General features: G+C 35.8%; 1 protein-coding gene across 6 annotated transcripts in view; it reads right to left on the bottom strand.

Annotated features, from left to right (window-relative positions):
- Positions 1-408: 408 nt before the first annotated feature.
- The window catches only part of PRDM16 (PR/SET domain 16), a 986347-nt gene continuing 973199 nt past the window's right edge, over positions 409-13556 (bottom strand). For all 6 annotated transcript variants that reach the window (XM_069239924.1, XM_069239929.1, XM_069239925.1 and 3 more), the window contains one exon: positions 409-7829. In XM_069239924.1, the coding sequence (XP_069096025.1) occupies positions 7695-7829 (135 nt within the window). In that variant the 3' untranslated portion in view covers positions 409-7694. The remainder of the gene's footprint in view (positions 7830-13556) is intronic.

Genomic DNA, 13556 nt, shown 5'->3' with positions numbered 1-13556 from the left:
ATCTTAAACACATTAAGGCCCATATTTATACTTTTTTAGTGTCGCATTTATGCCGCTTTTTGGCGCAAAATCAGCGCAAACTTACAAAATACAATTGTATAAATAGTATAAATATGGGCCTTAATGAGCAGGATATTCTTCGGTATATATATCTAGCACTTTTGCTCAATATTATCAAGAAAAATCCTTGATCACAAAGGTGTGATGATTCTTTATTGTAACATTAAATTTTCAGTGAAAACAAAAAGTGTTTGCAATGTGCAGTGGTGCAAACGGTGTTGTTTCATTTTAATTCTCTTCGCCCAGCAGCAAGATTATTGTTTTATGCTGTGACTTCTTGCATGAGATGTTTTCTTCTAAATGCAGCAGGTCTCAATTTTGTTAACCTCAATAAAAAACGTTTCACTATTGTTTAGAAAAGCACACAGGTTTTATTGCATATCAATCTCATGTATAAATTCATTGTAGCACTGGAAAGATTACATTTGGTATACATTCCTATTCTACAGCATTAACCTCAAAATCAGGGTTCTTATTCATTTTAAAGGAATTTTTCTACACAAATACATTTTTTTCTTTATCACAAGCATCAAAATGAATTTGCAAGATCTCATTTTATTGAATAATTTTCTACACATATTTTGTATTTTCTTTATTCTCCCATGAGTGATTTCATGTTAATTAACAACTGCTTTCTCTGTTTCCTTAGCAGTTCAAGACGTCTCATCTTGGACACAGAACCTAATCACATATACAGTAAGTGCATCTACAAATTTTTTTGTGTTTTTATAAACATTTTCACAAATAGACACAATAATGACCGCTAAACACGCGTCATGCACAGTTTACTTATAAACATAACAGAAGCAATATACAGTCCAGAGTGAAATGAGACACCAGCACCGTCCTCTTTCTGAAAACTTTGTTTCCAACACTTTGTTTTTGAAAACCAGACATTTACACTTGATATCTCCAAAACACTATACAAGCCTAACAGGGAAGAGCTGGAAGAGAACAAAATTAATTCTTGCTCCAAACGCACAGAAATAAAATCCATAACAGAATGAACAAGTTCATGATCTCATAAACACAATATATATAAATATATGCCTATATGGACATTCATATGGACATATTCAAATTACATCATTTGCAAAATGCAAGTGATATGAGGCAAAACAAGTCGCACAATGAAATTAATTGACAGATAGTAGGGAAAGCTGCTCTCAAATGATTGTGCAGAAGTGAAATGAGTTTTAGTAAGTTGAGCTGCCATGTCCAAAAGTGGTAACAATTTCACTCCAACAGAAACAAGCCTTTTTTGAATAAAAGAAAAAGATAATATCACAGTATAGGTGACTACAATGGAGAAACAGGTTAAGGGCTATGAAGCATACCTTCTATCAGCCACAAATTGTTGACATGATAGTAATCAAAAGTAAACTACTTAATATGAATTCTGAACTAGATTTCAATCACACTATGCTCAGAATGCCTCTCTTAGTCTATGTTCTTCTTGACCCTGTAATGTTCAAATTGAACACAGCTCAAATGATGCTTCAGTACATTTGTGGTGTGAGACTTAAAGACCTGATATGTATGGTATTTCTACAAGTGCATTTCAGTGCATTATCATAACATGAAAACTAAGCAATTATTTATCTGTGGTTTCCCTTCTAAGCGCTTACTTTGTAGAAAGGGCTTGGGATGATGTTCAAACAAAAAATCATTATTGAAAATGATCTGTGAGCTATAGTGAATGCAAACTTATATGAGAACCTGATAACGAAGGTGGTGTATATAAATATTGATTCTGCATAAATAAGCAACAAAGATTGGAATGATAATGAAAGAAAAGTGGCATGAGTTAAAGGTTTTTATACTTGAAAAATCTGGGATAATAGCATCCTTGCCAATTCATTAAGAAGCCCTGCCTACGGATTGTGTTTTGTGCGATCCAATAATGAGGTGGCATCAATTCAAAACTCCTTTCCAATTGTTGATCCCAGAGGCTAATACTTTAGAAGACCTGTACTTGAGATGTTTCTTCTAACAGTTTAGCAGAAGAAGTAATCTGGCAAGTTTATGCAAAATAATGTGTGCCAATTTTGGATGAATTTAATCAAATTCCCTGTTATTCACCACTCAAAGAAGTCTGTAATGTACCACAAAATAAACACTAACAGATGTAGAACCAGTTTATGTAAAAGAGAGTGTGGTATCCTAATCTAACCCAAACTTAACTTATCCTTACTTACAGTTATAATGTTTAGTCACCTGGAAGAAAAGGTCAAATTTTGTATGTAAAGGTAATGATTGTGTTCTAGTGATTATAAACAGGTGAATAAATGATCAATTTGATATTCATTAGTAAGCTTGTAACTCAACATAGTGCAAAAACTACAGTATAATGTACTAACTTGTTTATGATAGCAACCCTACTCAGTTGGCAATTAAGTGTGTTTGTGTTGAAAGACTAAATTGCTTGCATATGTAAGGTTCAACCTATTTTGAATTTGGAAATATGGTTTTAGGTTTTTGAGCTATTGTTCAATCGAAGGAGAAGCTCTCATTATACCTAAAGTAGCTAAGGACAACCATCTTAATTTAGCTTGTGGTAGCTTTAAAAACATTCGTTCTGATTGGCGTTTTAGTTCACAGACTCTGTGAGATGCTCAGAGAAAGATCTGCAAACCTAGCTTGTTAAACAAATATTAGTTCCCTTATATTTCTCTCATTTCCTAAATTCTATTTGACAATTCTAGATTCCGCCCCCAAGTGCCATTTTCTTTAAATTTCTTAACTTGTTTGACTTAGATTGATATGTTTGGCTACTTGAGTACTTGTATGTCAAATGCATTATCTATGAACTTAAAACATGGTAGATGTAGCTTTCAAAAAGCTTAGTTCTTGGAGTAAAAGTGCTCGTATTGACCATCTCCATGTTATGTAATGATCAATTTGGGTCTTAGGAATTTTAGTTTGCTTCAGCTAAGTGCAGTGAAGATTGGCTCCTCTCATAAGTAGGGAGCCTACATTTAGAAAGCAAAGAGATACTCATACAATTATATAAAATATTCAACGTGCTGAGTTAAAAAATTTAAGAAATTGATATCTGTGTACCCATTTTGCAGACCCAATAAATGAACACTGTATTTTCTCATGATAAAATGTTGGTGACCCTGGCCAAAAGTGGTCAAAGAAATCAGTAATTTGTAATGCAAAACAAAACCCTTGCTAAAATATCTGCATCATTCAAACATGATATGGCAGAATGTGCTGAAGACACTGAAAGCTAAAGCCCTTAATTATATTTACTTTGCTTCTATATATTAGGCTTCACATGGAGTTGTTTTCTGTGGCGATGCATGCCCTTTGCTCAGACAATGAATATTTTCTATACAGTCAACATACATATGAAGTGCAGTTGAGGATTTATCCTTGAGCTTCTCTACAAGTGCCAGGAGCATAACAATAATGGGATGCATGGGGGAAATTGGTGCAATTAAGTAAGTAAGGCAACAACAGCCCATTTATTTTCTGGTAATTCAAAACACACCAAAAGTGTATGCATGGAAAGAGCTGAATGAGGTTTAAATTCACATCACAAAAGGTTATTAGTGCTGTGTGTTTAAATCTTCAAAATTCCAAACCCTTCCGAATCTGCAAAATGAATCACAATTTGTGCAATTTGTGTAACTATATGTATTAGTAAATTGTGCTTGATCTATCTTCAGTCAGGCAAGATAGAAATATCAGCAGCACAGTGCAATAAAGTGGACAATAAACGGCTAGGATGGGTCTCAACTTCTTTTTAGATTCTTTTTAGCTTAGGTGGAAACTCTCTTTATATTCATCTTATATATTGTCAAAAATCACAACCATGGACTACAACAGAAAGAGACTCGAGTTGGGGGCTTAGCCACCAGACCACATAGGATTCGTGACATGGACCAGAAAGTATAGCTCTAAATCAAGAAGAGTAATAATAGTTGTCCATACTTGCTTTAAAATAACAGAGGAAATGTATGTATGAAGGCACATAAGCCATCAAATTTCTGAAAAGCAACTTCTTCATTTGAATTGATAATGATTATGTATAAATACATTTTCTTCTTGTAATGATTAATACTATTGAAAGTGGTAGGTTCTCCTATTGGTAACCACTATTTGAGAGAAAGGGGCATCAATATGATGCACTTCTGGGGTTGATGGATCAACAGAAAAAAGTATACAACCAGGTGGTTATTATAATGCCCTTGCAGTGCCTAGCCAAAGACTTCAACTATAAACTGTGATGGAAATTATGCAATTCTTCATAGAATCTGCATCAGAAACAGATTGGAATCGGATGTCTGACATACTCACTTCCGAATAAATAACGGAAGTATGTATCATGAAGGTATATGCTTCAAAGATATGAATATGCAATCTCTCTTTTTTAACAATATAACATTTATACATCCTGTATTCATATTCTGGATTGTAAAATACAGCACCTTATGCAAAATAATTATTTTTCAGAATGATACCTCATTTAGAAAAACAGACAATATAAGTTAGGAAAACATGATAGTACAGTATCTTCCTTCATGAATAGAACATCACCAGAGTGATACTGTATATGCATGTACCAGGCCCACAAGATGTGAATCTCTGTCTCCAGTCTTGCCCTGCCAACCCACAATATGTTGCGGCATGCTGTACTTCCTTACGCAACTAAATATTGATTGTTTGCTTTGACTTCTATTCCACTGCCTGATAAGTGACAAATCATAAATGCTGTTGTTTTTCTGTTATGGCTTTATTCAGGTGCCTTGAATATTTGAGGCGGTAGGATGTGAAGGAGGATTAAATGGGTTGATGATGTAGAAGTGACTTTTGCCACTTCAATAAATGTTCATTGTTGGGTTTCCTATTTTTAAGAACTACACCTAAGGAAATCTACAGAAATGCAAAGCAGACTCTGACGTGCAATTAGTGGGCCTTGTTAGTTTCCTAAAATGGAAAAGAAGCCACTAACATTTTTAGTCCATTCACTGAACAGTGGCCAACTATGTGCAGTGACAGAGAAAAGAGTGCCATTGTAAGGAAGAGGAAAGAAAAATCCTGGAGAAACTTGTGGTCTTTTTCTACAGTTTGCTTAATGCTTTCTCTACTTTTAAGCCTAGTGATATGAGAAACTGCTCATTTTTGTCCTGGTCAGATATTATGCAGCTGAGGATTATCTTTTTATTAATAAGACGTATGAATCTTTTAACATTTTAGATCATTAGACCATACATAAAACCTTAACAAACAATATGCAGAAACTCATGCTTGGTCAACCATATGTGTTCACTTGAATCCGTTTAATAGAACTTGACCAGCAAATTCTTACCTTGAGAGTTAATGTCTGTGCATAGTTTACCCAAAATAAAACAAGAGATTGTTTGCTCTTTAATGCCATTAGCAGATGAAAACCTGTTGCAATAGAGTGACACAATCTAATGGACAAACAAGCTACTTTCACCCGATCATTACAGCCCCCAAAGACAGAGACACTTAAAAGTGTCACACAGCTGTTTTATCAGTTCTGCCTTCGGAATACCTACAGTAATACACTGCAGGCTTTTCTTTTGTCCCCGCTCCACTTCTACTTGTCACCACCACATTTTGGGCAAATGATAAGTAATCAGTTGTATAGTTTTTGCAGATCACAGGGATATGTGGAAATGTTCAACCACTCATAATTTAGTAAGATCTGACCTTCTATGAAGTGTTATCTTCTTGCATGTCACCTTTCCCACAGACCGCAGAACTTTCTTAGGTTGTGAAAAATTCAGAATTTACCATTACCATACCGGTGCAACACTAATTTACATACTTAGATTAAGCATGACTATCCTTGTATCCATGCATAAGTGGTAACATTTATGTTTATTTGCAACTAGAGTATATTGTCGTAGTAACATGACTGGTGCACTGTATCTCTGGCATATATTCATATGAACTAGTTCACAGTTGCTTCTGTTCTTCATTACATGTTTTTCTTTCATGTGTATGTTCTAAAGGACATCTTCTGAGACATTTAAATGACTGTGAGGGTTTCCTTAAAGAATTCACAAAAGACAAATAAATACATGATTTCCTACATGCAAACGCAATTACAAATCAACTGAACAAAACACATGATTGTCTGGAAAATTGGTAGCAAGAACAGCAGGATTAGTTGGGGTTATTTGGCACATTAAGTTGTCCTACTCCCTGGTTATCATACAACACATAACCTTATTACACAATTTTGGTCCGTCACTAGATACTTATATTAACATCATTTCTTCACAATAATATCTAATGCAAAAATACTATTATAGAAGAAATAAAATAAGAAAAGAATTAAAAAATTACAATTTATGTACAGATTAAGGTATATTCCATCAAGGAAAAAAGAAATCATGGATTTGCTATGAAACTGGCCTCTATGGCAATAATTTAGAATTCCAAGGATGGCGGGAAGTGTATTAATGTCATAGAAAAGCAAAGAAGTGCCTGGTTGAGGAATGTTTAGCCTTCCATTACGTGATGGGGTCAATTTTGTTGCTGGACATTATTTTGCCACATTTCAGTTAGAGCTTGTGCAAAGGTTTTGGACAGAAATTCAGTGTTGTCCGGAGACCTGGAGCAGGGTCTCTGATGAAGAAACGGAAGTGCCACTGGAAACACAGGGAAAGTTTTGCTTCTGTAAAGGACAGTTTACATTGTGGGTTCCAAACTCCTTTATTTCCTCTGATTAAAAGTCACTTTGTGGCAGGCACACATTTAATTCTATTCTGGGGTAGACCTAATGCAGTCATAGCAAGGTGAAGCATTGCTTGCACCTTTAATTCCACATAATACTTCAGCTCTTTACGGATCCTCTACAAATGGGTAGGAAAAGTGAGGTTGTGGTAGTGAACAGATTTCCAGGTAAACCATTTTCTATTTGCAATACTCAATTTAAGATCATAGGAATTCCATTCATCATACAGTACAAACAATAACGTAAAATGCCATCTTGATACAGTGATACATTTGGAATCTAGTTCATTCCGGTGGCAACCATCAGCCCTTTTATATTCAAAGTATTCTAAGATAGCGCAACAGTAATTTGTTGGCATCTTTCTTCTAGAAAATATTTTCCTCCAAATGCCAGAAGTTGATCCGCAGTGAAAAGATTTTTTTTGTTCAAAGTCAAATGACCTGTGAATTTCATATTTCTAATATATTTGGCTAGCTGGGGTTTCTCTGGCCAACAACCCTTTGACAGTGATCTCTCTTTGTTTTATTAAGTGTATGTGCCGAGAATAAGTAAACCTGCATGTTTGGTCACTGCTTGCCAACTTGGAATGAATCCCAAATGCCCAATTACTGAGTAATGGTGGAGTCAATTGATGTCTGTTGGTATTCTTCCACATGTGGAATCTTAAGGACTACATCACAGAGTTTCTTTTTGGCGGGCTTTCCGACTGTCAAATTAATTACAACGTAGATGGAGAGAATGGTCCTGAAGAAGATTCAGCAGTTGCAAGCAAATCATGAAAGTATTTTATCTCAAGTTCAAAAGCCACATTGACTTCTTTCAACTCATGTTCTGCTTGCTCTAGCTTCTTGCAGGATTTTTGCAGCAATCAGCCCTCTCATTTGGACTCTGGCTCCATGCTGTCTTGACCCTTTCAAAGGTGGTGGATGGGGTTAAAAGACCCCGGCTCAGAGGCTGCGCCTGTCATGTTTAGCCAAGCATCCAGAGAACTCTGGGAGGAAGTGTGAAGAGATGCATTTTCAGAAAGAGACAGCATCATTGCATAAGCCTAGAAGGGGGAGGAGAATTAACCAATTAAATGGGTTGAATGCAATCAATACATATGCCACAAAAGACTGGTTGAAAGCAATATAAGGTCACTACTGAGAACATAAAGAAACATAGCTTAGAAGACCTGATGAATGTTGACATGTTTTTACCCAACAAACAGACAATTCCTTGCACAACAAGTTGTTAGGACCATTGACATTCTAAGTTTTCGATGGGTGCAGCATAAAGGCCTACGCCCTTTTCCACATTACACTTTTCAAGAGCCGATGAACTCTGGACATAACCCCTACACACAGGATCCTTGTTCTGATCTACTAATCTATTTTTATAAAGTTCAATGGGGCAGTATCTAATTGAAGCAAATTATAGGGTTGGTGATATTATTGAAGCAAATTATAGGGTTGGTGATATTATTATTTATAGTGCATAATCAGCAACACATTGACCCTATGCCTGTAACATAAATACCCTGATATGCTCTCTACATATTTTAATATAGCCGATCATATTCAGTCACATCGACCATCTGCCAGTGCATCCATTTCACAGTAAATATGTCTGTTATTGTGACCTCCTAGTGGAAGCATTATGATACGTCTGGTGGACTACATTACTTTCTATATGACATAATAATTATTAAGCTAAGCATGCACTGACCTTAATTACACACTGCAGTTAATATGACAAACCAAATCAGCTCTGTATTCAATGTCCCTCTAATAGATTTGACTTCTTTGATCATCTTTCCTACTACAGCATATTCTATCAACATTTCCAGATGACACTGTGTACAATAGTTTAATTTTTACAACAATGTATGTTCCTCAGTTACCAGTTTCTGAAGAGTTGGTAAATGAAAAACATCAAAAGCATGGGTGCTACTTATGCTGATAGGAAACAAAAACTAATCACAATTTGGGCAAATATCCAACACACAAGTTGACAGTCATTGTTTTGTACAAGATGATATAGAAAAAGCCAGAAAGTAAAAATTAGATATGGAACCCTTGGATTCCTTGGGGTATGGATTTAATTTTTAGGTATTATAACATATGCTATATATGATATGTGGGTTATTATGTTACTTCTCTGGAGTTTTACAAGGGAATAATTGAGAATTGTTTACATAGGAAACACAGGTTAAACCCCGGTGTGTGGTTAACATATCATGCTTCTACATTATGTCAACTTGTTTTTCATCTTCTGTGCTAACTGCAGTTACGCACTAATTATTTTGTATTATATCCGACATGAGTCCAAACTACACACACAGGCTCTTGCCTTTGGGACAGAAACTAAGGGGGATTGTTTGTCTGCGCAACCTGTATGGGATGTCTTATTTTCTAAGACAAATGGCAGCCTGTACAGTACAATACTAAAAGCTACAGTAACAGCTCATCAACAAGTAAATAGTATGTGTTTGACTTTTTCATATCTAGTATTCATTTATTTATTTATGTGTTCACTTTTTTATATATGATGCTACTTTTTTGTGGTAAATATTTTCCAGGGATAACATATATTCACCTTGTATGGTTCATAGCCATAGTAAGTCAAAATTCCCCTAATATAGGATCACTTATTTGGTATATTCAAAATGAGACTTTTTTTTTAACTTTTGTGTTTATACACATTGACTCATTTGCCTTTATTGGGTATAAAATATAATTATCAAACCCACTATGTAAATGCATGACGGCTGTAAAGGGAACTATTAATACTCCTGTGGAGTAAAGAGAAAAAGAAAGCCTTAATGGCATGGGCATATGTGAGGGTGGTTTTGCAAGGAATAAACACTGCTCATGGTTTACATTACTTTTCTTTGAGAATGTACAGCATACTTTTCTCTATCTGACCCCTATGCCAACTCGGTGCCAACCATCTTGATTACATGGTAGTCACACAGCTGCATGCATCTTCTTTCTTTTACTTGACTATGGTCCGTGGATGAATGCTGATATTTTTGTGTTCATTCCTAAACCTGGGCACCCATTAGGACTATTGTCATTTTAGCATCAGATTCCAGCATTCTTTTTGACACTAAGCAGTTTTCCTTTTTTAAAGAGGTAGGTTTCTCAATGTATATTCAGGCCTGTACTAGAAAAAATTACAAGAGGAACAGAATTGTGGTACAGCACACATGGTGTGTGGGTACTACCGTAGGACTATGCAGGCAAAGAACATACCTCTTGTGTTGTCAGACTGCAGTTACCTGAAAATTACATGGACAGAGTATGGGACTCCACTTCTACTGACAGTGATAGAAATCTTGGACGGTGAGCCATCATGCCATGAATTCTCATCAAGCACCACGCAAAACAATGTGTGCTCAGCAGAAGCTAGTACAGTGTGTAGTTCTTTGTATCAAGATTAACCCTACCATCACAGGCTACTCATCAAGTTGCCATTATTGTAAAGCATAGATGGACACACGCCCTTCCCCATACTGTGCTGTTAATCAGCTTTCATGGGCCAGTATTTTGAGGCCTGACTATATTCAGGGGAAATGTGCCAGGCACTTATGCATACTTTTTCCTTTTACATCAAAGATGTAAAGAGAGTAATATATGCTGGGAATTATGGATATCTGAGGCAGTTTTCAAACAGGAAATACATTGTTTTCATTTTATAATTTACAGGATTCCCTCTGTGTTCTTTTGAAAGATGAAAGTGTTTCCATGACTTTGGTAGCACCTGTCTGTACCATTGGTGGATAATTAGATGACCCCTGCATAACATCTAAGTCTATAAAAGGTGGAGTTAAACATTCTCTATTACTGCTCTCTGTCCGTAACACTGTGAGAAATAACCTTCCACTTGTGAAGTAATTCTGTTTGTAACAGGGATGGGGGCATACCATCCACTTTCTGAGTAGTGTTATCTTTAATAGTGAAGCACCAACACATTCTGCAGTATTTCTCTTTGTAATAGTTGCTATTAGTACAATTTTGCCTTTATAGTATAGAAATAAACCTGGAAGGCAACAGCCTTCACTAGGAAGAAACAACACTTAATTATGGAATGTTTCCATCAGTAATAATGGCAGTTAATAAAGTTTCCATTTTTTATATAATTATTTGTGCTTGGAGGCAGCAACCATTCCTTGGTATACTAATTCAATTTGTATCACAAAAATAAGAAGTATGTTAAACATTACTATGGCCATCATTTGGTTTTATTTTTAAGAAGCTTATTGCCATTGTAATTTGGATTTGAAGTGGACTTTTAAACGTTTCATTTAGGCGTATTTCTGTTCTACATTATATGATCTTTGTGGTATGGTTACATCAATTCCAACAGAAAAGAATGGTTCGTGCAAGCATGATGCATGCCTGCATAAATTCTGCTAGTATTGTGGAATTCCACTGTTTGATAGTCTAGTTTGGAGGGTGATCTTAAAATCATTCATTGGTTGATTCACCTTTTATTATTAGTGTATAACCACGTTTGAAGAAATTCATGAACAAGTCCCCACTGTCTACAAAGATTGGAGAATTCACTAATGTCAGGGCCAAGAGAAAATATGTTCCAGGGTGGGAATGGAGATGCAACCCCCATAAAATTGATAGGATACAGTGGATTAAGTATTTCCACAAGTAAAACTATTGTCCATGTGGAAAAGGAAGGGAAAAAGGTACAAGTTTAAATACACTCTTGCATCACATTTATGTACGTAAAATTGTACACTTGTAGAATTTTAAACAGAAATAGTTATGATTGGAGTACTCAAATACTATGTACAACTTGTGTAGATTTCCAGCATTATTGCAATTTGTCTAGAATTCCAACAAGCTGGGAATGTACTTTGAATTTAAGAGTAACTCTACACACTATTGTTCCAATATTTTTCTCATGTTTTATAAACTGGCCACTGGGGCCCTCGCAGCTAATCTGCAGAAATGTTGATTTGAATGTGAGCAGACATTTGTAGTTGGAGTGAGAATATAGGTTTTGTAGGGAATCACTTAATTCTGAGATTTTTGACACATTTTACGAGTAAAAATCCAATAGAGTTTGTTCCAGGAAAGGAGCATGGAATTTCGAAAAATCTAAAGAAATCAGTGCAACCCCATTACACAGGGCAAAACTTGTAATAGTGCAGTTATAGCATATCTGATCATGGTGGTGACTGCTGTATCTCAAAAGGTAAACATCTTTTGATATTTCAAATAAAAGCTATATTTAGACAATATAGATAGCTATCTATGCAGATGTGCATGTGATATACTGGGCCAAATTCACTAAGAAAAGGTACAGTACTGCCAGGCGGATACCAGTCTCTCTCCACTTCAGTTATGCCACACAGTATTGGTGGTCGTGGGGATGGGTGACATTCCATCAATGGATAGTTCCAAGGCCGGCCTGCACACTATCCCCTTGTAGTGAAATACTGCAGGAACATAGGTGGCTTAAATGAGCATATGCCCAATTCAAATTAGTCAGTGCCCCTTCCACAGTCTTTATAATGTAGCCCAAATCAAGCCATGAACACTGCTTTCATAACACATGAGTGTGTAGCACAGGTCATCTTTTGATTCTTCAAAACATGATTCGATGTATAATCCAACTCTTTTTATCATTTTTTTTTAAATGTTGTTTTCCCCGTCATCATCCCTGCTCCCCTCCTTGACATATGCGGCCGCCGCCGCTGCCTATTTTAAAAAATAAATAAAAAAGTACTTAAATACTCTTTATGGTTATACATTAAGTATTGAAATGCCTTATCGCTGATGGTAAGTTTGCAAAGGGGTGTTAACATAATAAAGATCCACAGTGGATGATGCCTTGAATATATATTATGTAATCGTCTGTATGTGGTTCTCATTTCTAAATTGAAATGATCCATTTATCTTGTTGTGGTCACAAAAAGTGTGCTAGAAACTGGGATCTAAGACGGGAGGGCTAGCCTAGGTGCAAGCCAAATAAATATAATCATATCTAATTTAGCGACAAATAGAAATGTTCAATTTCAATGATCTTCGTTTATTTGTCTGGCACACCATCCACAGTGAATGTCATAATAGCACTAGAGAGCACTGTGCTAGGTGGCCCTCCATGGATGCTTCACATATACCGGAGGTGTGGTAAGACCTTTAGGAAACTGTAGGGGGCGGTTAAGAACTCCTTTCTTTGGCTATACACCCTCACTCTAAGTAGACTTAATTCTGCCTAGTACTTGATAGGAGTTCTAAGTAAAAATAACACTGATCCTGAAGAGAAGGGCTGCTCTTGACCATGGGACTGCTGCTGGGAACTATGGCTTGTACAATGACTAGCCAGATCTGAATGATAAGAAAGATACAAATGCATGCTTCCCTTTACATTAATGTGTTTATTTGTCCAGAATATGCTTAACTCAACTTTTAATTTAACAATTAACTGTAATCTCATGTCACACGTTTGAATACAACCCAGCATTCCATTATTCTGAGGATGGTAAAATAAGTACCATTAGATTGGAAAATACTAACACGTTATTTTACAGTGTTTAGAAGCAGCAGAAGTACAGAATGAAATGTTATAGAAGAATGACTTTTATTATTAGTGTATTATATCTGCAGACCTAATAATAATAGCACTTCAGGCTAAAGTGCTGATTAGGCCTTATTAGTTACAGGTATGGTGTGATGCAGAAACATCTGAATCTGCTCAGTATCATTTGTACGTCTGTCTAAAGACAGCTGTACCTGTCTAAAAGTCCTTGTGTCATCTATTCTTTAAGGAA

The sequence above is a fragment of the Pleurodeles waltl genome, chromosome 6 (genome assembly GCF_031143425.1).
Source record: "Pleurodeles waltl isolate 20211129_DDA chromosome 6, aPleWal1.hap1.20221129, whole genome shotgun sequence".
Taxonomy (NCBI): Eukaryota; Metazoa; Chordata; class Amphibia; order Caudata; family Salamandridae; genus Pleurodeles; species Pleurodeles waltl.
This window is presented reverse-complemented; position numbering and strand designations above follow the sequence as displayed.